The sequence below is a fragment of the Amphibalanus amphitrite genome, unplaced genomic scaffold (genome assembly GCF_019059575.1).
Source record: "Amphibalanus amphitrite isolate SeventyFive unplaced genomic scaffold, NRLGWU_Aamphi_draft 000121F_arrow, whole genome shotgun sequence".
NCBI classification, from domain to species: Eukaryota; Metazoa; Arthropoda; class Thecostraca; order Balanomorpha; family Balanidae; genus Amphibalanus; species Amphibalanus amphitrite.
In genome coordinates, this window is record NW_024881616.1 from 770,912 (window position 1) to 796,696 (window position 25,785).

The 25,785-nt window shown below is 48.2% G+C and overlaps 2 protein-coding genes across 9 annotated transcripts; one reads left to right on the forward strand and one right to left on the reverse strand.

Annotated features, from left to right (window-relative positions):
• Nucleotides 1-17,758, reverse strand: LOC122381476 (dual specificity protein phosphatase 3-like). 4 transcript variants are annotated; one of them, XM_043365700.1, is made up of 6 exons: nucleotides 11,255-11,274; nucleotides 9,782-9,886; nucleotides 7,161-7,320; nucleotides 6,290-6,528; nucleotides 2,691-2,802; nucleotides 1-1,414 (listed from the first exon to the last, which is right to left on the reverse strand). In XM_043365700.1, exons 3-6 carry the CDS (start codon nucleotides 7,301-7,303, stop codon nucleotides 1,246-1,248), a joined length of 663 nt encoding a protein of 220 aa, XP_043221635.1. In that variant the 5' UTR covers nucleotides 7,304-7,320; nucleotides 9,782-9,886; nucleotides 11,255-11,274; the 3' UTR covers nucleotides 1-1,245. The 4 variants fall into 4 exon arrangements, with proteins under 4 accessions (XP_043221635.1, XP_043221633.1, XP_043221631.1 ...); XM_043365698.1 differs by lacking the exon at nucleotides 11,255-11,274 and adding an exon at nucleotides 8,848-9,496 and having other exon boundaries at nucleotides 9,782-10,345; XM_043365696.1 differs by lacking the exon at nucleotides 11,255-11,274 and adding an exon at nucleotides 8,848-9,589 and having other exon boundaries at nucleotides 9,782-9,930.
• Nucleotides 4,544-25,677, forward strand: LOC122381474 (RING finger and CHY zinc finger domain-containing protein 1-like). 5 transcript variants are annotated; one of them, XM_043365693.1, is made up of 10 exons: nucleotides 10,711-10,785; nucleotides 15,898-16,231; nucleotides 16,569-16,730; nucleotides 17,155-17,310; nucleotides 18,064-18,246; nucleotides 18,900-19,095; nucleotides 20,000-20,060; nucleotides 20,477-21,960; nucleotides 23,320-23,945; nucleotides 24,358-25,677. In XM_043365693.1, exons 2-7 carry the CDS (start codon nucleotides 15,944-15,946, stop codon nucleotides 20,056-20,058), a joined length of 1,044 nt encoding a protein of 347 aa, XP_043221628.1. In that variant the 5' UTR covers nucleotides 10,711-10,785; nucleotides 15,898-15,943; the 3' UTR covers nucleotides 20,059-20,060; nucleotides 20,477-21,960; nucleotides 23,320-23,945; nucleotides 24,358-25,677. The 5 variants fall into 5 exon arrangements, with proteins under 5 accessions (XP_043221629.1, XP_043221630.1, XP_043221626.1 ...); XM_043365694.1 differs by lacking the exon at nucleotides 10,711-10,785 and adding an exon at nucleotides 4,544-4,816 and having other exon boundaries at nucleotides 23,320-25,677; XM_043365695.1 differs by lacking the exon at nucleotides 10,711-10,785 and adding an exon at nucleotides 9,901-10,007 and having other exon boundaries at nucleotides 23,320-25,677.
• Nucleotides 25,678-25,785: the final 108 nt, after the last annotated feature.

The following is a 25,785-nucleotide window of genomic DNA, read 5'->3' on the forward strand; positions in this document are numbered from 1 at the left end:
TTTGTTCTCCGCTGAGCCTCTGTTCAGGGGACTCGTTGCACAATGTATTGCACATTATCGAAGCGGAAGCTGATTCACGACGGTCAGGCCTCCGCATGCATGTTTTACATAGGGCCTCATGGAAAGCAATCGCGCGTCTTCCTCACAGGAATGCACTCATGACTTAACCAACACTACGGCCTCTTCATTGATATTCAAAGTCGCAGCTTCCACCCCACTCGCAGTCTGGACACTCGTCCCTCGCGCTCTCCCACGTACTACCAAGTACCATGTATAGAAGCCCAGCACTTTGCATCAACACTTGGGTCTGCCTGCGCTCGCCACCGTCCATCTCATAAACAAACCTCTGCTGGACATGTCTCCGAAAACCTGCAGCGGCCACCTCACCCCGTCCGGCGGCAATGACAAACCAGCCTACCGGCGCCCGTGTCCTTTAGTGACTAGTCCAAACAGAACACCGGGAACAGCCCCCTCTCCGCGACCCAGCACGACACGACCGTCAGTTGGTGCACCTTGATCAACAGCACCAACCACCAGTCACTAGTCACCAGCTTAGCATACTGCACTGTCCGGCTGCTCAGGGGTTCCCGAGGCCCCGATATATGCATATTCCAACAGCGGCCAGTTTGCATTTTGATAACACGCCTCCTGTCCGCCCCCTCTACACCCCCCCCCCCCCAGGCGCCGGAGGGGCGCCTATGAGTTCATCAGTTTGCACTACCAGCGTGTCGATAAGCTGTACAGTATGTGGGGTGTTTGTGGGGAATGTGGGGGACAGGGGGTTCGACACTGGAGAATCTCGGTCTCGGGGATTTCTCTGGGAGACCACACATGGCTGCAAGGCGCGATACTGGAGTTTCCGGCTAGTCATAGCTGGCGTCACTGCGCTAGTTCGCTGCTGCTTGGGGTGCTGCATGGATCAGACTCAGAAGGGTGCTTATACATACTTTGGCGAGACATTTCGACGGACGAGTGGCGGAGAACCTGAACAAGATTGACAGTACGGATCAGCCGCCGTCACAGGTATGTACACGGGAGCGTCGTGATTCCCGCCGACATTAGTCACATTTCGCGTCACAAATTGAGATGTGACAAATTCGCATCGCCCAGGGGTCGTCACTTTCCTCACCGGAAACTGGCACCGCCATATTTTCCGCCACGACTCCGACATGTTCCATCACGACTCTGTCACATGTTCCGTCACGAATGCCGTCACATTTTCCGTCACCGCTATCCCCGTGGAGGTCATGGATACCGACTAGAGCGGTGGGCTCCAGAGTTGGTCGGCGGGGCGGGTCGGCGACCTTTGACCTCTGAAGTGCTGACCGGAGGGCACGACCCAGACGCCAGCTGCTCGTCCAGGCGAATCAGCTGCATCAGAAAACCGTAGTTGGGAAAGATGGCCCGCTTCGCCCTGGAAGGGAGCCGTGTGAGGGGGAGAGGTCAGATGGACGGGTGAGATAAATAACTGGGACAAAACTCGTGCCGCAAGGAACGATTCAGATTTTGGCAAATGAGTGTTAAGCTTTGACCCTAATGACCCAAATCATTCGAATAAAATAAAATATAAAAAAGGATTCGAATAAAAAGGACAATCTGTCGAGAGGAAAACTTTCAATACGGACGATTGTTTGCTAAATACGTGGGAAGCAAAGGTAGGGGAGAGTGGTGCAGGAGGCCCCCCCTTAAGCTCAGTTGCTATTCTTAGACAACTGATAATATTTAAGAGCTAACGTGTGCATGCGCTGTGAGCATGCATCATTTTCCCATACATATTTGCATTCAAAATGAATCTAGGGGGTACACAAACCGTAAACTTTAACATTTTGGAAAAAGTTGCAAAAGGGCCTCTTACACTATGGGTATGGTAAGACGCCCCCCCCCCCCCCCTCGGGTGTTTTACAAGTCAAGTCGACTTGTAAAAGACGCTTTGCGAACACAGCTGCAAGGCCTTTTATTTCGAAAAGCTAAGCAAATACGGTGTTATCGAAACCAATAACACTTCCAAAGCGCTCGAACAATGCGAAAACTAGCACAACCAAACGCTGATGACCAACGAAAATTGTACCTATTACTTCTAAGAAAGGAAACAGAAAAAAAAGAAACAAAAACAAACTCCTTGAAAAAAGAATGCCACGCCTGCCGCAGGTGCAGGCGTTTTAGCATCGGGGGCGTTTTTTATCGGGGGGCGTTTTATCATCCTCGAAGGGAGGGCCTCTTACAAAAATGCAGTGTTTTGACGTCACAATATTTATGGTTTATGACACATTTGCAGCGCACCAGAACATGGTCTATTCTGAAGCTAACATGTGACAATTTCGATGAGATAAGATTGCATTTGATAGCCATTGTTTTTTCAGATATATAAGGGTGATAAAGATGCATATATCTAGCAAGTAAAGCGGCAAAAACAGAAACAGGCTTACCAAAAGTCGCTGCAACGCACCTGATACCTCAGGATTCGTGAGTTGTTGTTTCAAGAGGGCTTCTGCTTTACAAGAACATTAAACAATAAATAACATTATTGGTTTGGTAAAAAAAGCAATAGGGCCTCTTACCGACCCTGGGCGTCTTACACGGATCTCCCCTACAATTATAAGTGCGCAATCGATGAGGCAGGTAAATTAAATCTGCTGACAATAGCATTATCTTGCCGTAACAAAACTGATGTTAGGTATCTGGTGACTCACCTGACGGTGCTGAGAGCCTTTGTGACGGCCATCCCCTGTTTGATCATCAGATAGGCGACCACCAGAGCAGCTGAGCGGCTCATCCCTTGAACACAGTGCACCAGCACCTTCCCTGCAGCAGAAACGTGCCAATCCATGTCACAGGCGACTACCAGAGCAGTTGAGCGGCTCATCCCCTGAACACAGTGTATGTACCAGCACCTTCCCTGCAGCAGAAACGCGCAATCCTGTCACTATCGTGATACGATAGGCACGGGCTGGCCTTCTTGTCGGAAAACGTGATTTCGGGGCTTCACCCCTGCCGTATTCCAATTCGGTTATTCTGTATCCAATATAATTGTTGTGGTCCCGAATCCATCTCCTTCGTTCTGTTTGCATCATGATGAAGAAATGAAATCGATATGCAGTGCATATTTAACTGAAGAAACCTTAAGTTGAACATAACCTTTGAGAAATCAGCTTTTTCATTGTATGGACGACACAAGAGAAGTGCCGTCTTTTGGTCCGCGCCGCACCGTTTCCTACGTCCTACTGACGGCTAATGGATACTGTGCCGCAATACGGCAGTGTACGGCGGCGCAGCATCCTTCAGGCACACGCATATGCTGCCATCTATCACCAGCGAAAGTAAGCACGTTACGAGCTCGTTGTAGGCGGGCGAGACGTGAATCGATTATTGCAGCGTGGATTACGAGCGAGTTAGTGAGTGAGTGGAGAGTGAGCTAAAAAGAAAGAGCGGGAGAGAGAGAGAGAGAGAGAGAGAGAGAGAGAGAGGGAGAGAGAGAGAGAGAGAGAGAGAGAGAGAGAGAGAGAGAGAGAGAGAGAGAGAGAGAGAGAGAGAGAGAGAGAGAGAGAGAGAGAGAGAGAGAGAGAGGAAGTAGGAACTGCGGAGCTCGAACTTCAACATGATCGGCTAGCATTCAACATTGCTTACAATTACCAGAGGAGTCCTACGCCTAAAACACTGGTTCTTTTGACTCGAGATATTGCTGAGAACCGCAGCCTTTGCCCTATATGCAATTAATCAAGTGAGTTTTCCCGATACACTCCTAGTCCAATATACCCTGGATACACTTTGTCATGCGCACCTCTCCTTTAGTTATATTTCTCTACACCATTATTCATTTCTCGAGTGTTGGCCCGATATTTCGGTACGGACTGTTCAATGTGCATTCGCCTGCCCCGACTGTTTCTTTCTCAGTAAGTTACAAACCATAACACTCGACAAGTCACGGCAACAATAAGTTTTATGATGGATCGGACTACCGTTGTCCAACGGCTACTTTGGTGCTCTGAGATACGGAAAGGGTAGATTATTTTATTTAGAGTGAACTTGCATCTCCATGCAGATGCAAGCTTATATATAATGCAAATGCTCATGGCGCATTCATGAGTGGGCCTCATCTGACCATGTAAACAATGGCTGGCATAGAGCCTGGCTGCTCAGTAAAGCTGCTGAACATGTTTACAAGGGCGAACGCTGGTGGTTTCCTGCTGTCGGGTATGATATCGGTCAAATCGACACGGAAAAAGAAGCTATGACAAATTAATTTTTTGATTTTTTAAAGGCTCAGCACTCAACAGCCTATACATATATAACAATATATACAACAGTACTTAATAACAGATATGTACAAGCTCATCAACTGTAAAGCGTTGAATGGTGTCGCTATGAACGTTATTCGCTATCCACGAAAACCCTATAAAAGGGGCACCAACTACCCCTATCCACCATTTACCCCTCAGAGCCCCTTGTAGGGTCGCCCTGTCGTCACATATGCACATCAACTGTAAGTTTATGTATATGTGATGCGACCGGTCTCTGGTCTCTGGCCAAACAGGACGCCTGCTGCAAGATTGCGCTGCTAGTGTAGTCAGACGGCAGACTGCCACGGACGTGGCGGAGCCGTGAGCACAGCGTCACGTCGTCACCGAGTGACCTAGCCTCGTGACTCGTGTGCGTCTGCGCGTGTGCAGATTCGGCACGTTTCTGACACAGTGGAAACTTTGTTCCCGATATAAGCAGCCAGTGTTTAGTAAACTGCATCAATTTTTGACACTGGCATTCAATTGACACATCAATCAGGAACAGCATTGCTGCCGTAGTGGTGATCACCTTCCAACAGGTAAGGTGACGGAAAGTGTACCCTATTAGCATACCGGTTCAATGTTCGTACCTAAACATCTGCTCAATCGGCTGGCCGTTGGACAGCGCGGTCCTCATGGGACGCGGATCATGCTGGCTACTCGTGATCAGTCGCCCATGCTACTCGCTCAGTTTGCTTCAATAAACAGCTCAGACAAAAGGGTCCATCAATGTATAATAGTTTTTAACTGAACGTCTATACGCATTTAAATGGCGAAGTGGCAGTACGCATTGTTGTTATAGCTTTTATGTGTCGTAATTTTGAAATGCATTTCTTATAAAACTCAGTTGCACAATCTTTAAAGTCATCTTCATCGGTGTTTTCATTACTTTTTTCTGGATATGCAACAATAATTAATTACAACAAAAAGCAAGACGACAGCGCAGCCCCTCAAAGTAAAAATAAAATGCCTGGGAATCTGTTTCGCAAGGATTACCTATTGGTAAACTAAGTTGAGATATACGAGTACCATGCGTAGCCTGAAGGCTTCGTAGCTTAATTAAACAAGCCAGTAATATGGGGTGCGGTGACTAACTAAACATCAGTTTTTGGCAACACGATTGTGTATTGATTCGGGCAAAGGGAGCTCTCATCTCTGATCGAGAAGACGGCTACAGACGACGCCCGTTAGATGATGCAATTTGAAATCCTTGACCGTTGGGAGGCGAACCCCGGTTCCGCTTGCGATGACGCTAAATATACTCGTAACTTGTGTGTAACCAATACCCATTCCCATTGGTCTTATCCGAACTACCAAACTGCACCCGTTTCGCGGCATAAATGGTTGAGCTTAGCTTAAACCGACTGCTCATCACTTTTAATTAGACTGAGGCTGAGCGCACTTTAGCTGACCAAAAGTGGCCAAAGTGACGAAACTATTTTGGAGCGGGCTATGACCAGCATGCAGGTGGTCATATTTAAAGTGTCTGTAACTCCCTCCGACAGTGCCTGAAACTGTGGCAACATCTGTAACTGTGACAAATATCTGTAGAGATTTATCATGCATCCGCTAACTGCGCTCTGCATAATGCAGAAATTTGTTTGCATAGGGGTAACACCACGGCACTAGTTGATATTTGAATTCAGTCTGAGACACTTGATAGTCGAGTGTCAGCGGACTCTAGTACTGCCGTCTGCTGATATCAGTGTATAAACCATTTTGAATTATTAGCACTGAAGCAAAGGGTGTGCACAATTGCACATGCTTTTTCAAGCTTTGTATTGCATATTATCATATGGGGGAGGCTTATGCTACAAATATACAAATATGTTTAGTTGTTAGTACTTTCTATTAGCTTTTTTCTTATGGTCAATTTGTACGCTATATATGGCACGGCTCTGAAGATATTAACTTTGGTTGCCGATCCCGTACCCTATTCAAATCCCATCTCTACCCCTCGGACCCTCCCTCCCGATCCCCTACCTTCGTGTTTCTCCCCGATCCCTCCATACCTCCGTGCCGGAGGGCGTCATCGATGAACTCGGCCGCGTCGCCGAAGTGGACGCCGATGTTACACTCCTCGGCGTCCTCTGCCGGCACGCGCATCAGCGCCAGGCCGGCCGAGCGGTAGAAGCAGGGGTGCATGTTGACGTAGCAGCCCGAGTAGGTGGCGTTGTCGATGCCGTGCGCGGCGTTCAGCACGTGCGTCACCCCCAGAGAGCGCAGCAGGGTGAGGGTGAACGCGGTGGCGCTGTGGGGGAGATAGAGAGACTGGATAGTTCCAGAGAGCGCAGCAGGCTGAGGGTGAACGCGGTGGCGCTGTGGGGAGACATAGAGACTGAGGGGGGAGTCCCAGCGAGCGCAACAGCGTGAGGGTGAACGCGGTGGCGCTGTGGGGAGAAATAGAGAGACGGGGGAGTTTTGGTTGACCGGTATGGGGAGAGGGCGTGTACTGTGTACTGTGCACTTTTTAGCGGCCAAGTGAATGTGGCGATGCTTCAGAAGAAGTTGGTATGGATATTTAAAAGTTACTGTAGACTAGAGGTTCAATCAGTAGCGGCGGAACACCTTCAATTAAGTGGGGGGGGGGGGGGGGCACTGCCGACTTTTGGTCCCATTCTTTCCATGCAACGCCCATAGGGCTAATGTTAAAATGCCTAAATCAAAGGGGCACGGTGCCCCGGTGCCCTCCCCGTTCCGCCGCCTATGGGTTCAATGGAGTCGGGTTCATTGTGCGAGCATACCGGTCGTTTAGATTGACGTGTGTAGTAACATAGCGTTACAAAGTCTCCGGGACCTCCTTACTCCTTCGCTCCGCCACAGCGACTGGCTGCCCCTGGCAGACCCACGCGGCACCACCGGCCGCTCTGTGACGTCACTCACGCGTCACTGATGACGATCCCGGGATAGACCTCGTCGTACGGCTCGCTGGGAAAGGCCATGGCGCCGCGCGACGGTGCCACCAGCAGCTCGCGCAGCTGTTGTACGGTGACGGCCGGCCGCGGCCCGCGCCACGACACCGGCATGGCTATACTGCCGGCTGCTGCGGGCAGAGCGGAGACATGTCTGACGTCAGACGGGTAACGTCAGATGAGTGACGTCATTGATATGACGTCAGCTGTGTGAGTTATGGCGTCAGTGGTGTAGTGAGCATGACTTCATAATTTGTGACTAGTTCCTGTCCGGTCTAGTTGCTCTGTTACGGTCGTGCTGAATCATGTTGGTCAGAGAAACACGGGATGACACATCGTCTGTTGGACACGTTAAGTCGGACCGACACGCAACGTCCAACAGACTGCGATGGACGGATATAGCTGGCGCGCCAGTGAAGTCATGTTCAGAAATAGACACCGACGCGACGGTGCGTGCCACGGAGTTATCTCTTCTCCCCCTCGAGTGGGGGCTGTCTTAGTCGCGGGCTCATTGGCAGGGGGTCAAGAACTAGCGTGTTTTAACACCTGCGCTGCGGCTGTCAACATTCTGAGGCCACTTAATGCACGCGTGCCAACGCTTGCTATTGTTAACATTCCTGAAGGAGTGATGGGTAAGAAAGTGAGCAAAACGTTTTAGTCAGCTGAGATACATTTAAGCTCCTGTTGCCGAGTGACATCAGCTGATTAAAATGCACCAATATATGATCACTGGCGGATCCAGGGTTAGGCATTTGGGACAAATTCTCCCCCCCCCCCCCAGCACCCGAAATCGACAAAAAATCGTTTTTCGGCAATAAAATGAAAACTAAACGACTTGTATGAGGAAAAGTTTGTTTCAAACTTAACAGCAGTATGCGTAAGAAATCGAAATCCGATGCGTTTTTAGAATTTGGAGAAACTTTTTGGGGTATGCCCCCCCCAGCTTAAAAGACCGCCTTTCTGGATCACATGCCAGTGTAAGAGATAGGAATTTAATATGGTAAGTGCCGTCGCCGATGACATTTCGCGACGACATTTATGATTAGGTATCTGTCCTGTCATAACAGGGCTATTCTACAAATATGTACGTCTGTCGCACCTCGCACGTCGTGGCCAGGAGTAGTGTGGTGGCGTAACGACTCGCTGAGTCAACGGAGACCTCAATGTGTATTGTAATATAGAAACTGGCACTCATCATTGAATGTTCATGCTGAGACAGTCACCCGGTATCAGCTAAGGCGGGCACAGGGCGAGCGTTGGAAGGTCAAGCGGTCACAGGGCGTCCTTTGAGACAAAAACGAACATACGTAATTACATTAATTAATTACGTTAATTAATTAATTACGTTTACATGACATCCCGTCTTGGAGAGTATTTGAAAAAAAGCTTGAGACAGTCAGAGGATGCTAGTGAAGACGCCTACAGAAAGTCATGGGCTATGCGATATTGAATTTGTATAATTGTTTATTGCTGATAAATATCTAATTGCCAGAAAAATGTTTAGAAAATTATTTAGGTACCTATGATCGGCAAGTGCGGTATTTATTACCTAATTTGTCAGTGCCAAGTATGAACGCTCTGACATGATTATATTTAGACGGTTACGGCCTTTTTGACACACGCCAATAGGTAAGAAGAATAGAAATACACTCCCTTACCCTCTTGGAACTTGCGACGGAGCTCGTTCAACAGGTCACGTGACCAAGCACGCTACAGAAGTCCTCTCCTTACAAGGTCAGGTGTGATGACTAACCAGGCGGCAGGAGAGGCTTCTTATCGGTCCCACGGTCGGCTGTGGTGCTTGCTGTCACTTCGCTGACACTTTCCACTCACTCTCTATGTCTCACTCTCACTCAGAGTATAGGTATCTCACTCTCACTAGCAAACGGCCGTCGCCGCCGCCGCCGTCCACCGACCACCTCCGTCCACCACCCACTGCGCCTATACGAACGGCCGGATCTGGTCGGTGCGCTGGCCAGTCGGTCAGTCGGTCAGTCAGTCGGTGGGATGGCAGACCGACGACTGGCCGTCAGTCTCAGAAGACAGTCTCACTCTCCTCGCTGACTCTCGGCCGACTCTGCTCAGAGAGGGCGTCGACGCCGACGGCACGGCTAGCGTCGGCACTCGGCAGCGACGAAATCCGCCGGCGCGGCGGCCCTGGAGCCACACGGCCACTGGGGGCTATTTTAGGTCCGGGCACGCGCGGGAACTGGATACAGGCAGCTCGTTGATGGTGCGAGGGGGAGGGGGAGGAGCTTGGCAGCTCGGTGGTCGTCGTCCGTGAGCGGCTGAATCAGAACGGTGACCCTGACGTGCCGCAGGGGGGGGGGGATGGTGACAGGTTAGAACAGACGAAGGGAAGAACTATTGCCGATAACATTACGACGCCATTTTGCAGTACTGAAACAGACACAACACTAATCAGAATGCTACTCAGATGTTTTAAAACTGACTAAAGGCTGATTTTGTTCAGTTTAGTTTTGCATGTTTCGCATTTTTTCCAGATTACATAAGCGCTCGATTTATTTCACTGAATGCTTATAGGTACATAGGTACACATTCGAAATAACCTTTCAGAATAGCAGTTTGTACCTTGTTTGTGTCGGCATCTATCTTGTGTGTCAAGTGTATCTTGGATAAAGGTCGGTCGCAGATAGTGCAGAATGTTGATAGCGCAGTATTTTGCAGTACCTGTACCTACTGTGATAGCACATAGCTAGCGTCAATCCCACACCAGTGCTGCAGCCCTCCAACTGTCGGTGCCGCCCACGCCCACAGCTTCCAAAGAGGAGCCGCGCCTGCGTAAACGGAAGACTCGGTAAGACTCCACATCGTAATTTGCTTTCATTTTGCTCTCCGCGCCGTCTGTGTGTATGTTGAAGGGGGGATGTAGCCTCATCTATCCTTTTTATCAGCGTCAGATTTTTTCGTGACTTGCTGCGCTGAACAGTGATCTTTTTATGAAAAAGACATGTGAATTGATTTGATGGCAAATAAACCTCAACTAGAAAGATAAGAGTGATAAGTAGGTAAGGCGTTGTATGATGTATCATTATTTCATTAATTTACCATCTGTTTTTTAGAAATTTTATTGGAAGTGCACAGTGACCTCAAATTGCTTGTGGTTTTGTCATCTGCCTAAGCCTTTCGAATATTAGCCATCATTATTAATCCAGAATTGGAGGATCAAAGCATCCGGAAATTCCCATTGGTGGGTCGCTGAAAAAAAGTTCGGCTGAGCCCAAGGCCCTAAATACCGAAATCACAATTATATGTGATTAATTAGTCAATTGTTTCATGTGGCTTGAGAATGAACTGTTGTTCGAAAATTTGCCAAACAATATAATATTTATTTTTTATTGAATTTCCAATTAATTATCGAGGAAAAGGTCTCCTAACTACATATATCAAGATTACTTATACTGGTTTTACTGGTCAGAATGTCGAATGCCTAGCTTTGAAGGGATCCCTCTGCATTTGGCAGCACTAACACCTTGCATGAGTCACCGTCCGTTGCGTTGCGCAGATTAGTGAACGTTGTAAACAAAGAGTTTGAGTGGGGATTCCCGGACTTTTGCCGTCAATTTTTGGCCCAGGTGCGGTTGTGATTTCGTGAATTTATTGTAGATTTAATCATCAACGACTAACATAAGCACATTTCACTTGATTGTAGTAAGTATTTCACCGTTCATTGTTAGATTTCGACGTTATTAGATATGAAGACCATCCTGGCGCACCAGACCATACGGAAGCTGAAATAAATGGTTTTCTAAATTAAATTTAATTTTTTATTTTATTTAGCAAGAAATTTACAGAAAACTATGTCAGCAATATTATTTTACATGTTTAATCTTCCTTAGCAATTCAAATTTGAATATGCAGTGTAGCTGCTGCATGTGTAAGCCAGTCTGCAAAACGTGGCAGGGTTCGACGAGATCTCGTCGGGGCAGACACAGTGGGGCGGGGGCAGATATCGGGGCAGCTTTTGAGAAATCGGGGCAGAGTTCGGCAATACCGGGGCAGACCGTTTGCAGTCGGGGCGGACCGGGGCGGGGTGCACGCTACCGGTGGAAAATAATATAGAAGCAGAGTATTGTTGAAACACGCGAGAAAAAGTGAGCTGCGCCACAAACGTCGCTGAAGCGCAGAAATTGTCATTTGTAACTGCTACCATATTCGAGTTTTCCCTTCATCGGGGCTATGAATGTTTTACGCGCCGTGTTTCGTATTAGCAACCAAGGAAAGGCGCTACCCGGAGATACTCCTTTCTAGCCTCACCAAACCAAATCAAACCAAACCGAACCAGACCAAACCTGACCTAATCGAACACTCGTAAATGTGCTGTATAGCCCTCACGATGATTGCCGTCCCCGTCCGGCCAAATGATATCCACATTTCCACTTAGAAACGAACGCGTGCTAAAACGCTTAACTGACCGGCTGCGAACCCGCGACCTACAGATTAAGAGACGAGCATACTCTGCACACTTAAATCTAAGCCACCAATTAGCTGATCATCGCCGAGACGAGGTGTAATATCAGTTTTTCAATGATGCATTGGGGCATTGTCCGAGAAGCGCCTCTCTTTGGTTGCAAAAACGAAATGCGCCCCTCGCTGCCGATTGATTCGACGTTGCCATGGCAACATGAGGCAGTTTTGCACCCCAACTGCGTCATCATCACATTTTAACCAGAACACTAGCCGCTCTATATAATATAACCTTGACCAATGATCAGATCCTTTCGTTAAAAAATTGTTCGAGTCTCATTACCGCGACCGACTTAAATTAGCGCGGGTGATGTATTGATATGAAGTTTTTATGCTATATATAGTACATTTAGGGCATAATCTAACCTGCCCCAATTAGATGCCCCATTTGGGGCAGAAATTCGACTGCCCGGGAGGCTAACTGCCCCATTTGGGGCAGGATTCCGGCTGCCCCAAACACCTCGTCGAGCTGGCTGCCACGTTTTGCAGACTGGGCCGTACCTACCTACTCATTCTCCAGTCTGCAAAACGTGGCAGGGTTCGACGAGATCTCGTCGGGGCAGACACAGTGGGGCGGGGGCAGATATCGGGGCAGCTTTTGAGAAATCGGGGCAGAGTTCGGCAATACCGGGGCAGACCGTTTGCAGTCGGGGCGGACCGGGGCGGGGTGCACGCTACCGGTGGAAAATAATATAGAAGCAGAGTATTGTTGAAACACGCGAGAAAAAGTGAGCTGCGCCACAAACGTCGCTGAAGCGCAGAAATTGTCATTTGTAACTGCTACCATATTCGAGTTTTCCCTTCATCGGGGCTATGAATGTTTTACGCGCCGTGTTTCGTATTAGCAACCAAGGAAAGGCGCTACCCGGAGATACTCCTTTCTAGCCTCACCAAACCAAATCAAACCAAACCGAACCAGACCAAACCTGACCTAATCGAACACTCGTAAATGTGCTGTATAGCCCTCACGATGATTGCCGTCCCCGTCCGGCCAAATGATATCCACATTTCCACTTAGAAACGAACGCGTGCTAAAACGCTTAACTGACCGGCTGCGAACCCGCGACCTACAGATTAAGAGACGAGCATACTCTGCACACTTAAATCTAAGCCACCAATTAGCTGATCATCGCCGAGACGAGGTGTAATATCAGTTTTTCAATGATGCATTGGGGCATTGTCCGAGAAGCGCCTCTCTTTGGTTGCAAAAACGAAATGCGCCCCTCGCTGCCGATTGATTCGACGTTGCCATGGCAACATGAGGCAGTTTTGCACCCCAACTGCGTCATCATCACATTTTAACCAGAACACTAGCCGCTCTATATAATATAACCTTGACCAATGATCAGATCCTTTCGTTAAAAAATTGTTCGAGTCTCATTACCGCGACCGACTTAAATTAGCGCGGGTGATGTATTGATATGAAGTTTTTATGCTATATATAGTACATTTAGGGCATAATCTAACCTGCCCCAATTAGATGCCCCATTTGGGGCAGAAATTCGACTGCCCGGGAGGCTAACTGCCCCATTTGGGGCAGGATTCCGGCTGCCCCAAACACCTCGTCGAGCTGGCTGCCACGTTTTGCAGACTGGTGTGTAAGCTCAAGCTTAGGAATTAGAACGATTACCGTGACACCTTACTCATGATTTACAATTGCCCTTGCAGCTGACATATGTTAGCTCCTAGTACATGCTCATCACAAAGGTTTGCACATTCATGAATGATTAAAATGGAAGATTTATTTATACAGATTCCAAACTTTCCTTTTTTCTCAAAGTGTTATTAGATGATACATTTTAAACAAATTATTATTGTTTTCTTATCCAAACCAAATATTTTTAGGCATTTGCTGGTACCTATTTAAGATTAGGTACCTATGTTGCTGTTGAAAGGTTAATGGTCATTCTATAACGGTGTACTTTTATAAATGTACTACATGAAATAAGCAGTAAATGACAAGTTAAAAAGTATGTTTTAAATAAGATTTAGTGAACCAGAAATGATATTTCAAAAAGCTTATAATTTGACTTTAAATATTTGATTGTTCATTCAAGTTTCCTTTTTTAGGGTATGCTAACATGTGTACTTTCTTTGCCTTGTATATTCATGATGAACATGATAGGTACTTGAAGCTGAAATCCTCACTAAAAATTAATCAAATAATCCTAACAGCAATGATGTTTTATTGGCTAGGTATATGTGGAAATTGAAGTTTTCTATATGTTTAGTCATAAAACTCAATATTTTTCAACTTAATAGATATAGAAATTGCTGAAGTCCATTAGGCTATTGCTTTGTACATCATGTTTGTAGTTGTACAGAGATGCATGGTATACTTACCTGCATCTCTGCATGTTAGTACCTACCTGGTAAATGACAGCAGGTGAAGGTATAACTATAAGTCCTGTTAAAATAGAGGTTTATTAGCCTACATGTGTCATTAACAATTTTATATTTAGGTAATTAGTTCCTATTGTGCCAGAACTTTTCTCTTTTTTTGTATTTTTATCAGAACCACAACTTTGTCTTTCCCTGCTAAGCTTATTTTAGTGTTTTGATTTTCATTTTTATAAGAATAACAACACTTTCATCTTTATTAAAAGTACACCAAAATATTTAATATAAAAACCTTGAAAAATGTGTGAGTGTGTGTGTGTGGGGGGGGGGGGGGTACCAGAATCAAGATGCTTGCATACTTGTTTAGTTATTCATTTGATTATATTCATTTCAATCTGCTTCATTTCAGGCAATCATTGTTTGTGCATGTATAATAGAGGGTGGTTTACTTTCATATGATTACTTATGGTTTGGTTTGACTTGGAACCTATCTATTCTGTTCAACCATGAATATAAGGTCATTATGTTATAAAGCACTGGGCTGCAAAGTTGTCATATAGTATTCCTCATGGTAGGAGAATGAGTTAGAAAACAAAAACAAGAAAATTAACAGATGTTTTGAGTGTTGCAAGCAGCGTTGGCATTGTGGCCTCTTTCTGGTCCCGGCGTTTTATTCTCCGGGTGGGTCAACCCCGTCTAGCACTTAGCCTTTCGGTATCCGTTTAGAGCTGCGGCTGTTTTCGCCGCTCGCCCCAGTCGAGGTGCAATGTTGATAGTCGCACGAAGTTTATTTGGGGCCTCTGAATATACGACTTCGAATTTAATCGATTCTACAGCCTTTTTCTTTCATCGATATGCATGCTGGTCCCAAATAAGCTTCGTGTGACCATTAACTTTGCATCTCGACTGGGGCGAGCGTAAAAAACAACCGTGGCCCTGAGCGGAATATACGCTAGACTGGGTTAACCCACCCAGGGAATAAAACGCCGGGAGCAGAAAGAGGCCACACCGTAGTTGGCTTCTCTCAGTAAAGGTCTCAAATTGATAGCATGGATCATGTGTGGTCACCAGAGAGCTCGTCCTTCGACACATGCGATTGACATTATTAGCATACGCACAGTGTATATAAATAAGCATACGTAAGTTACTCAATAGCTAGGTACAACAAACAAAGAACAAATGCTGAAAAACGCTTGCCGAGATAATGATGAATTTTTGGTTGCAACTGCACACGAAACGAAAAGGTACCGAACCACCGCACCTCCCTCGTTTCTTTCCTTGTGTAGCGAAATTCTGCTACCTACGAGCTTGAAGTGATTGTTCAACTGATAACCAACTACACATGCGATTGACATTAATCGGTAACCTAATAATTGGTAGGTAATTCGTGATATTTCAGGAACGACACGCTGCATCTGCAGTCTGTAGCATACCGTGTCGGGATATGTATGGTTGACTTATTGCATGATTTATCGTAAACACCGACGAGTGAACTGCGCGTCTGACCAGCCTGGTCCCCGGGGGGATAACCACCGGACGCCTGCTGTGCGGGAGGGCAATGGGTTCGCGACATACAGCGCACCGCAGCGTGCACGGGAGGTGCTGGAGTCCGCATGTTACCTACCTCAACCTACCCTGGAATAGTGCTCAGAGGGTTAGAAATAGAATGGATGACAGCAAGAGCACGTTATGGTTTTGCCAGTACCGAACGTGGTTGTCACCAGCAATTCTGTGCGACGGATCCCGGCGACATGACTCACAGCCAGCGAATAAGTTACTGCTGTCTTTTGAGTAGGTTCCACCAGTGAGACGTAGGTACTTTTACTGTATTTGAAACGATCGTCTTCTGAATCCTAAGACATGGTTTTGTTTTCTTCTAGGTGCAGTAATCTAAACAGGAAGCTATTTTCTTAGAAAAAAACAGCCATGCCTTCAGCAATGATCGAACGAGACGCCCAGCCGAGGACTGGTCGCGTATCGGCCAGCGGCAATGACGGCGACAGCAGCGGAGAAAGTCCAAGTGATGGCTGTAACAGGCTTTCCAGTACTAGCAGCGAAGAAGGCCCCAGTGATGGCTGTAACAGGCTTTCCAGTACTAGTAGTGAAGAAGGCTCCAGTTATGGCGGTAATAGTGGGCCTTCCAGCATTAACAGTGAAGATGTGAAACTGGATCCCGATGGCTGCAGTCATTACCGGCGTAAAGCACGGCCCGTGGTGAGTATTCGTGACCATTCAATCGGACTGGGTGCGTGGGTATGCTTGAATAGGAGCCAATGTGCGGCAGGCACTACCCATGACTGACCACGGTACCCCAGAGCGGGCTCCAGTAGTACCTACCGTTAATGCCACTGATTGAGTACCCCAGGGTGGCATCCAGCAGTGGTACGCCCAGGTCCAAAGGCACAGCCATTCATCTACTGTCCAGTATTGCTTGTGTAATCACCGTCTGGCAGGGACTCAAGGTCAGTGCCGTGTGTGGATGGATCTGACGGTCCGCTCAGCTGACTGCCGCACTCACTCAGCTGATTGCCGCCCCCGCCCCCCCCCTCAGGCACCGTGCTGCTCCAGGGTGTACTCGTGTCGGTTCTGCCACGACGAGAAGGAGGACCATGAGATGAAACGTCACGAGGTGCAGGAGATGGTGTGCACACAGTGCGACACCAGGCAACCCATGCAGCAGGACTGCGCCCACTGCGGCTCACGGCTCGGCAAGGTCAGATGAGCTCCGTGGGGAAGGGACTGGGTGATGAAAGCTTGGAATGGCAGCGGGGGGGGGGGGGGGGGGGAATACATGCGCATTTCCATACCACTGCTTTGTTTATTTGATCGGACTCGTGGGGATATTCTCATGCAGGTTTCATGCGCTGTTGAATAATCAAATAGAGTCATGGTTGAACCATTGCATAATAATGCACTCTGGCAAACATTTTGTAGGATAGAACCCTATGTTATCTCCGCGATCGGAGTTGTGTGGTTGTTGCGCTGTCTGTGCCGGGTGGTGATAGGTATTCGGTTGAATGTTGTTGATGATAGGATTAATGTGGTTGTGCGTTTGATGACGGCTGCTGTCCCGTGCGTGTGATTCCAGTATTCATGTGATGTGTGATAACGGTTGTTCCCCGTGTGTGTTATTTCAGTACTACTGTGACGTGTGCCGGCTACACGATGATGAAGAGAAGGGCCAGTACCACTGCACAGAGTGCGGCATCTGCCGCTCCGGTGGCCGGGACAAGTTCTTCCACTGTGCCGAGTGCGACCTGTGTTTGCCAAACATCATGCAAAACAATCACAAGGTCGGTCGGTGTGACACGCTGCGCCGCCAGTCACGACGCTACCACACAACCCCACACGATTATCTACTGCCTGACATGCCCACCGTCACAGCTGCACTCACCTGATTTCAATATGTGCGCCAATCACTGGCTGTCACTCTCGTCTCGCGTGCGTCGCGTTTTGTCTTCAGACGGGCGCTCTGTCGCCTTTCCCGGCCGTTTGGCTGGGCTGACGGCCGTGCTCGGTCGTCTGCTCCGTCCGGCACCGGCCTCTCCAACAGGTGAGATTCCGCGCATCCTGTCCATACAGCCTGCTCTCCACACACTCCTCACAGACCTCGTGGTCAGACACTGTTCGTCACGCGACACTCCTGTCGGCACTGAGCCGCGCCCCCGCCTGCGCGGCCGAGCGGCGCTGGAGCGCGCCGCGCCCCCGTTCGACACGTGGTTGAAGCGCGCCAGGAGTGGCGGCCGGCCTGCCGACGGAGGCTGCACGGCGCCCCATGTCTCCCCGCCCTCCCCCTTCCGGTCAGCAACTCAGGGTCTGTGGCCGGCCGGTGCCGCGTCCGAACAAGTAGCGGCTCTGATTGATGTTTACTGACATCGCCCGCAGTGTGTGGAGGGAGCTATAGCTCACACTGATATTTGACTCGTTGTCCACAGTGTCTGAAGGGGATTTATGGCTCCAACTGATATTTGACTCGTTGTCGACAGTGTCTGGAAGGGGTTTATGACTCGGACTGATGTTAGCCCCCCCCCCCCCCCACCTCACAGTGTCTGAAGGGGGTCGGCCGCTCCGACTGCGGAGTGTGCCTGGAGGATATCCACTCGGCACGCAGTGGAGGACAGGTGCTGCCCTGCGGTCACTTGCTGCACGTACATTGCTACAAGGAGATGGTGCAACATAGACTCAACACGTGTCCCAAGTGCAAGGTCTCCATCAAAAACAGAAAGCTGGTACGTGCGCAGATTTGGCTGAGTGTTTGAGGTGCCACTGTGTCGTGTCTGCGCTTTCGAGCGTCTTTCGAGCGTCGAGCGTTTTGACGTCGTTAACTGATGAATATTAAACGTAGCAGCCAGATGTTGTATTTATTAGGCTCCGTTGAGCAGTTGAGAGCTGTTGTTTATAGTTGACGGCTGCTATCGCGACCCGTTGAGTACATTTTGCTTGCATGACGCGCTCACTTTGGCTCAGTGTTTATCGGACAGTTCCGGCGCACTCGGCCCTATCTTCCCAACTGTACTGCTTGGTCTGCCTCTGCCCCTGTCGCATGACCTTCAACTCCGACCCCGTGATCGTCTGACCCAGCATACCGTCCGATGGTCAACCCCTCCCCTCCCACCATCTCTCTCTCTCTCTCTCTCTCTCTCTCTCTCTCTCTCTCTCTCTCTCTCTCTCTCTCTCTCTCTCTCTCTCTCTCTCTCTCTCTCTCTCTCTCTCTCTCTCTCTCTCTCTCTCTCTCTCTCTCTCTCTCTCGCCCTCTCTCCATCTATCTATCTATCTATCTATCTATCTATCTATCTATCTATCTATCTATCTATCTATCTATCTATCTATCTATCTATCTATCTATCTGTATCCTCTACTCTAACGTCTCTACTCCCGACAGGAGTGGGCGCGGATGGACAAGGCGATCCGTCATTCGATAGTGCCTGCCGAGTACCGGCACACCTACATCAACGTCCTCTGCTGCGACTGCCACAGCACGGGGCCCACCAAGTACCACATCATCGGCCTCAAGTGTCGCGAGTGCGGCTCGTACAACACGTCGCCGGCCGGTCCGCTAGAGAGGAGAGACAGTAAAGGTGAGCGACTCTGAGAGGCACGAGAGGCAGCGTGGCTAGATATGGGAGTGGGGGACGACATCCACAGGCGAGGGACTGGGCTGATTTATCAACTCGGTGGCAAGAGCTGCCTCTGAGTGCCGACAGGGAGACCTTGTTTGTTGGTTGTGACTGTTCTCGTCAATCTGTGACCGATGCACTCTGCGCAGTTAATGCTGGTGGGCGGTATGTTTGGGCTGTACTCGAGTTGATAAGAGACGGAATGATGGTTTCAAGGTATCACCGAGGACTGGTGTCACAGTATCGTTGGGTGTCGCGGTAATCTGACAATGGGGCTGAGGCGACTTAGAGTGGTGGGATTAGGGATATGTTTCAACGTTCTGCACTATGAGCGGCAGCCTCCTGGGCCTCACTTGCCAGACGTTTTATCGGCTCCATGATTCGGTGATAAGAATGATAAATAATAGGGACACCGACAAGCATGTTCATTGTTCATGCACGCTGCCTTTGCGTGATATTGACGTCATCAAAATGGCTGCGCAGGCTCTCGGGAGGATAATATTTTCAGCTATCGGGTGGCATTATTGGTTTATCTGTAACTTAGTTGGTTTATCAAGTTATCATGATCAATTGCCTGCATTTCGAAATCATGAGTGGTTGTATATCAGGCCGTACACCATTTTGATGTTTAAAGCATTTGCTGATTAACTCTGGTTTGGCGTTTGTTTATCGGTTGCGGAGACTGTGACGTCATTCCAGTCGGTCTGTGGAGCAGCTGGTTTGTCGGTTTTCAGTATCGACGTCCGGTATTTGTCGCTCAGTGGGGACCGGGTGCCGGTCGGCTCGTGTATAGTGTGGTTTCGACTGACTGTGGTCCGTCCCAATGTCCGTATGTGACCCTCCCTCTACCCCGGCTATTCGGCAGGTCTTACGTGGTACATCACCCACGGTATGAGGCGGATAACGGAACTCGTTCGCGGCTGACGGTTAGTTTACCCCCCCCCCCCCCCCGGAGCATACAGGTTATCTCCAGGGGACAATTTACAATAACGGTCTACGATCGGTGCTAAATAGCGCTCAAACGAAATACCAGGCTGCTGTTGACGTGTTACGACTGAGTGATCTGTTTTCCGTACTTTGTTCTCGCATTGCAATTTATGCCAAATTTACCATAGATAAGATGGAATGTGACAGTCATAACTCATAGACATAAGTAGGACAAACAAATATTCAGCCTCAGCCTGCTTAATCTTCTCTTCCACATTGGTACTCTACTTGCAGAAAGTCTTGCCTAACAGTATATTGATTATTTACACTGTCACTGCAGCTGTCGTATGCATGTTCTCTATGCTAACTGAGCTCACTGCCGATGGTATACTAATGAAGTGACCGTTGTTCGCAGGTGCGGCACTGCAGCGGTCGGGAGGGACCCGACTCGAGCCCTGCCGGCCGGGTCCCTGTCTAACCCGACTCTGCGCCCCGTGTCCGAGAGCCTGGCAGGTGACCGGGTGCACCAGGGGAGTCTTAGCTCCACCTGAATGGAAAACGACTGGCAAAATAAGTGCTTTACATTGACATAAGCTACATTAATTTACACTGAGAAGAGTGTCCTTAATTGGTGCGAGTCGTTGGGTTCCAAGGGGACGGGGTTTCTACAGGGGGCGGGTCGTAAGGGAGTTGCTGGTCAGCCGTGCCTTTCAGCGGCGGCCCGGCGGAGCTCGTACAGCTTGGTCTGCCGACTGAGAGTCGATGCCGGTCTATGAGATCTCAATGTCCTGCTTACATTGTCCGCAGAGCGAGACAGAGGCCCCGAGGGTCGGTGTAGCGGGATGAGGTTATAGGAGAGAGCAGGGATCAGGACACAGTACGAAGAGAACAGCGCTAGTAACCGAGGTATCATGGCCTTTGGCGAGCTGCACAGGGTGTGGTCAAGCTGGTCGGAAGATGCCGATAGGTATTTTGTGCTGTACGAAACTGGGTCAGATATGTGATTCCAAACGATACCGAAGTCGGTTCATTGCACTATTCGATATCGAAAAGGTAAGGCTTAAAAGTATCCTCAAAATATATTCAGTGGCGAAAGAAAAACTCCAAATGCCTCAAATGATGACACGCTTGTTAAAAGGTCGGTAATGAGTGTGAACTCTTCAACACCCCATATATTTGTCTTTCAGACTGAAACCGAAAGTTTCAGTTCCGTTAAGTTCGTACAGTGGGTTTCAGTACAGTTTTTTCAGTGATATCGTTCGGTACACGAGATGTCCTGCGCAGCCTTCTGGGGATGATCGGTGACGTATCAGACATTTTGTCCGTCAAAGCATGACCAGAGAATAGGGACATGCATGTTCCATGTTCTCTGGAAATGTATTTGGTATCTGCAGCGTCGCTTGGTCACCTACCTTGGGTGGGCGGGACAAAAGGTTTGCTTTATGTAGATGGTTGAATCATGCACTCAATTTTCACTCTCTTTTCGTATGTGCTAGATCTTTAGTCGTCTTGTAGTCGTAACCGAGTTCAACTCAGAGTATCGCCTAACAGATGTAACGTGCGCTGTGAACAGTGCGCCCATGAACTGCACCGAACATATTGATAATCATTTCCACTATAAACCGTGTGATTAAATGCCTTCCTTGTCGAAGCCCGGTTTCTACCCCCCGTCCTGAAGGGAGGAGTGACACCACTGGTCCCACCGGCGGTGGGTGGACTGACCCGCTGTGCTGATGGACGGGGTACCCTGCTGTGGGGTGAGGCACACACCCCTCGGGAGTCGGGGTGGGGGTGTTCGTTTGAAGAGGGGTCTGCCCGGCGGGAGGGGTACCTACCTATTCGACCGTGTCGCTTCTCCAATGCTTGGTACGAGAAAGATATCGAGGGAACAGTGTGCTCTACAGGGTGTCCCATAAGTTCGTTCTCACATTATGTTTGCATGTGAAACAGAGTACATTGCGTTTTGGTATATTTATGACCCCTCAATGTGCTCCCCATTTAATAGGCAAACACACGAATACATGCTGCGGCATGCCAACCGGCATGTTTGGCTGCATAGCAGGCTTAAAGTTAACCCAGACTGACTTGACATGCGCCGTGAGCTCCTCGAGGCTGGAACAGCGCTACGCTTCGACGAGCCTCAACTTCAGCATAACCAACAAATTTTTATGAAATTTTGATCCGATGAGGTGCCTGGCATGTGATCTTGCTACAAACGCCTGTCACAGTCTCCTTGCACCGCTTTTAAGCTTTGCTTGACCTGTGCACTGATGCACTGTCTTGCCTGAAGATGGGCCTACGACCTCCCGGATGCCATTTTCTCCTCTATAAATGTGTTCATACTCGCGGTTCGAGTTCAGCTTGAGGGCTGAAATTCCTCCTAGATGTTCTTGGAAAAGCATTCTGCTTCCCAAAACTGTTTCTGGGTTGCCACTTGTAACTTGATCAACTCCAGAACGCCTATAACCCCACAACACAGTAACCCTGGCCTTTTGCATAGGAACATAACGGGACGAAATGAAGGCCTCCTCCTTCGCCCTTATGGGGTTGTTTTCGGGTTTGGACGGGTGTTTCATCTCGAACGTGGACTAGTTAGTCCAGATGACCTGGTTGATGTCATCAGCCCTCTAGTTTTGTTTAGCCTCAGGCATAACGAAACTCATGTTTGGCCATTTTAAGACGTTTTTGACTGTTTTGTGCCCTCCGGTAAGCAAAGCTTAAGTCACCTTGAGTTATGTACCCCGAAAGAACACTCTTAGACAGCTGGTAATCCATCCTGAAAAGTCTGTTTACCAACTTTCTAACCCTTTGACCTTTTTGATGGCCACTTTGACGCCACACAGTTTTGGCCACTTGGCTCATTCCTGAGGGCTGGCTAGAAAGAGGATAAACTTGCAGTGATTGACTCCCAACAAATCATCGGCGTCACTTGCTGACTGTGCGTCCAGTTAGCGATGGATATTGGCTACAGACTTGTAGGCCTCAATCACCCTCAATCGTCGCGAATGGTCACGTGCTGACTAAATGCTGAGACGTACCCGTATCGGAGACCTCTATGTTGCGGCGTTAGCCGTCTCTGTAGGAAGCGGGCTCTCTAGCAAAAACTATTTTGTCTACAGAAATTAGCTACTGTGGAGCATATTTCTACCAGCCATGGCAACCATGTAAGCTCAATTACGAACCAATTTCAGCGTGCCTTTAAGCAAGAAAGCCTAAAAACGTAAAATTTAGGTGAGAACGAACTTATGGGACACCCTGTAAGGCGGAGTGCGCCTGGTGTTACTATACCTGTTATGTGTTTTGTGATTCGCCCTTGGTATGGCATTGACATTTAGACCGTGGAACAAAGCGAATGTTGCGTTGACTTTGCTGTATTGTGAGCAACATCACCATATCACGAGCACTTGAGCATCATCACAACCTTGCGAGCACTAGACAGCTCGAGCTGGACGTCCGTCCGACACAGCCGTTACCACCCGAATCCCCTGCCGGAAAGAGAGCTCTCCCCGCGCCGCCTCGGCCGCGCCCTCGCCAGGCGCGTCAGCCGCCAGTGTGCTCCCGGCCGCTGAGATCCAAACGTGGGCGCCGGAATGGCCCACTGCAACTCCTACGGACGCATTATACGTGAAAATGTGGTAAGATTCGGCAATTTTTGCTTTTATTGTAACAACGTGGCTCATGTATGGCTTTCAGTGTATGGGAGGGTAGCGTGTAAGGAAATGTCGAGTTTTGTGAAGAATACGAGGTGTGACTTCATGTTGCACCGTTGTGTGGCAGTATTGTGATGTTCTATCGAAGATACGTCCGGAGCCGCACACAGGATTGTGTTGTATTAGGGACTGCATTGGACTGTATTGTACGGACTGTAGGTATATGTATTGCCGCTGTACAGGGTGTCCAGAAAAAAAAGATACTACGGAAATTAAGTCGCACTCATTAACGCACGTGCCGATTTTGTTCCAAATTCATGTGCTTATAGTGCAAGATTTGGCAAAGCTCATGAGCACTGTAATGCGTCGTTGGAAAGTTGTCTGCTTGCCCTCCGAGATGGTCAACATGACCATCAGTCACCTGCAGACTGTGCTAGTGCTGGAGCTGATCCGCCGTAAGGCCGCTCACATTGAGTATCTGCTTTGAGGAGCTGCCGCAACTAACCAAAGAGTTTACATTCCATGTGGCACCTGCTGTCTGTTTTGCTATATTTTGGCGAATACAAGCATGTGCCATTTTAAAATGTAAGGTGTTTATTTTCGGAATTACAGCAAAATATGATAGTATCCGTTTTTTCTGGACACCCTGTACATGTACATGTATGTATTGCTATCGTACATGTAATGCCATAAATAAGAACCCGTTTTCTGTGTTTTGTTTCCCTGCTATCCGCGTGATTAGTATTAAGTACCGGCTACATGGCGACTGTTGTACACTTTTTGTGTTGTTATTGGCTTCCACTGTTGTCTTCAAGCTAGTAAGTCAAGCACATGCCTCTCAAGTAGGTTGAAAAAACAATGGCGTAAGCCCAACACTGACTGCCGTGAATCCACTACAAATCAATTGTTAACGTTGGACGAGCATAATTAAACTAAACGTAAAAAGTTTGCAGTACTCGCCCGTTAGCCGGAGCCCTTGGCTGTGTTTTAAGAGCGTTCTATGAACTGTTCCATCTACTTCGCTATGGTGTATCTTGAGTTGCATATGTAGTGTATGGCGTGGGGTGCGAGGGGTGCCACACCCGTTTACTGTTAGAACTATGTTTTTCCGTTCTCACGAAGTGCAGTGATGTGTTATAGAACTTAGAAAGCTCTTGTGTTATTGCTTAAGCTACCATACAGTCATTGGCATGGAGGCCTCTGGGCTAGTGGTCTTTGGGCTAGTATCTGCGTAGGTTGTTGCCCGTGTTTCTTAGATTCGGTGCTTTGTAGTGCAGAGGCCAGAGCAAGTATGATATGAATACATTAAAAAAGGCAATTACATATTACTGGACCGGTTTCGTCTATAAACGACTTCTTCAACGCTTTTCAAAGACGTATCTACATATAATAAGTATACATAAACAAACAAACAATAGAAAATAGTAAAACAAAATAAAACATATACGTTTTTGGAAAGCGCTGAAGATGTTTATGGACTAATCCGGTCCGCTTATATGTAATTGCCTTTTTGAATATAAGTATTCATATAATGCTTGCCCTGCACTATATACTGGTGGAAAATATAGACGATACGGTGCTTTGGCAAACGTTGAGGGCCGCCGGGTATATATTAGAGCTGCAAATTGTAGTGAGCGATGTGCTGCTGTGACTCTAGTTTAGGTGTTTGGGTCAGCTGTAGTGAAGACGTAGTATCACCGCTTTACATTTATTATGGCTCATATATAGGTATGTACTATGTAGACTACAATATAGACTACAGGATCGTAAGCTTATCGTTTTAACGCTTTTGCTATAGGTGCATTGATGTTGCAGCTTTATTCTTACGCTGGATGCTAGGATGGCCTTGAAGCATAGACGATTTTCACCGCCTGACTGCTGTGTACCATGTAGTCCTGCTTATGGTAAAGGAAGCTTTTTCGTGCCCGCAGTGTTATTTTGGTTCCAAATAAATGAAAGCTTTGAAGAGTTGTGTGTGATTGGTGATTACTTATTGCTAGTTCGCGTTTTCACTTGTAGACGGCTGTGATCTGGGCTCTCGTAGTCTTCGGCCAGCTGACTGACAGCGGAGGGG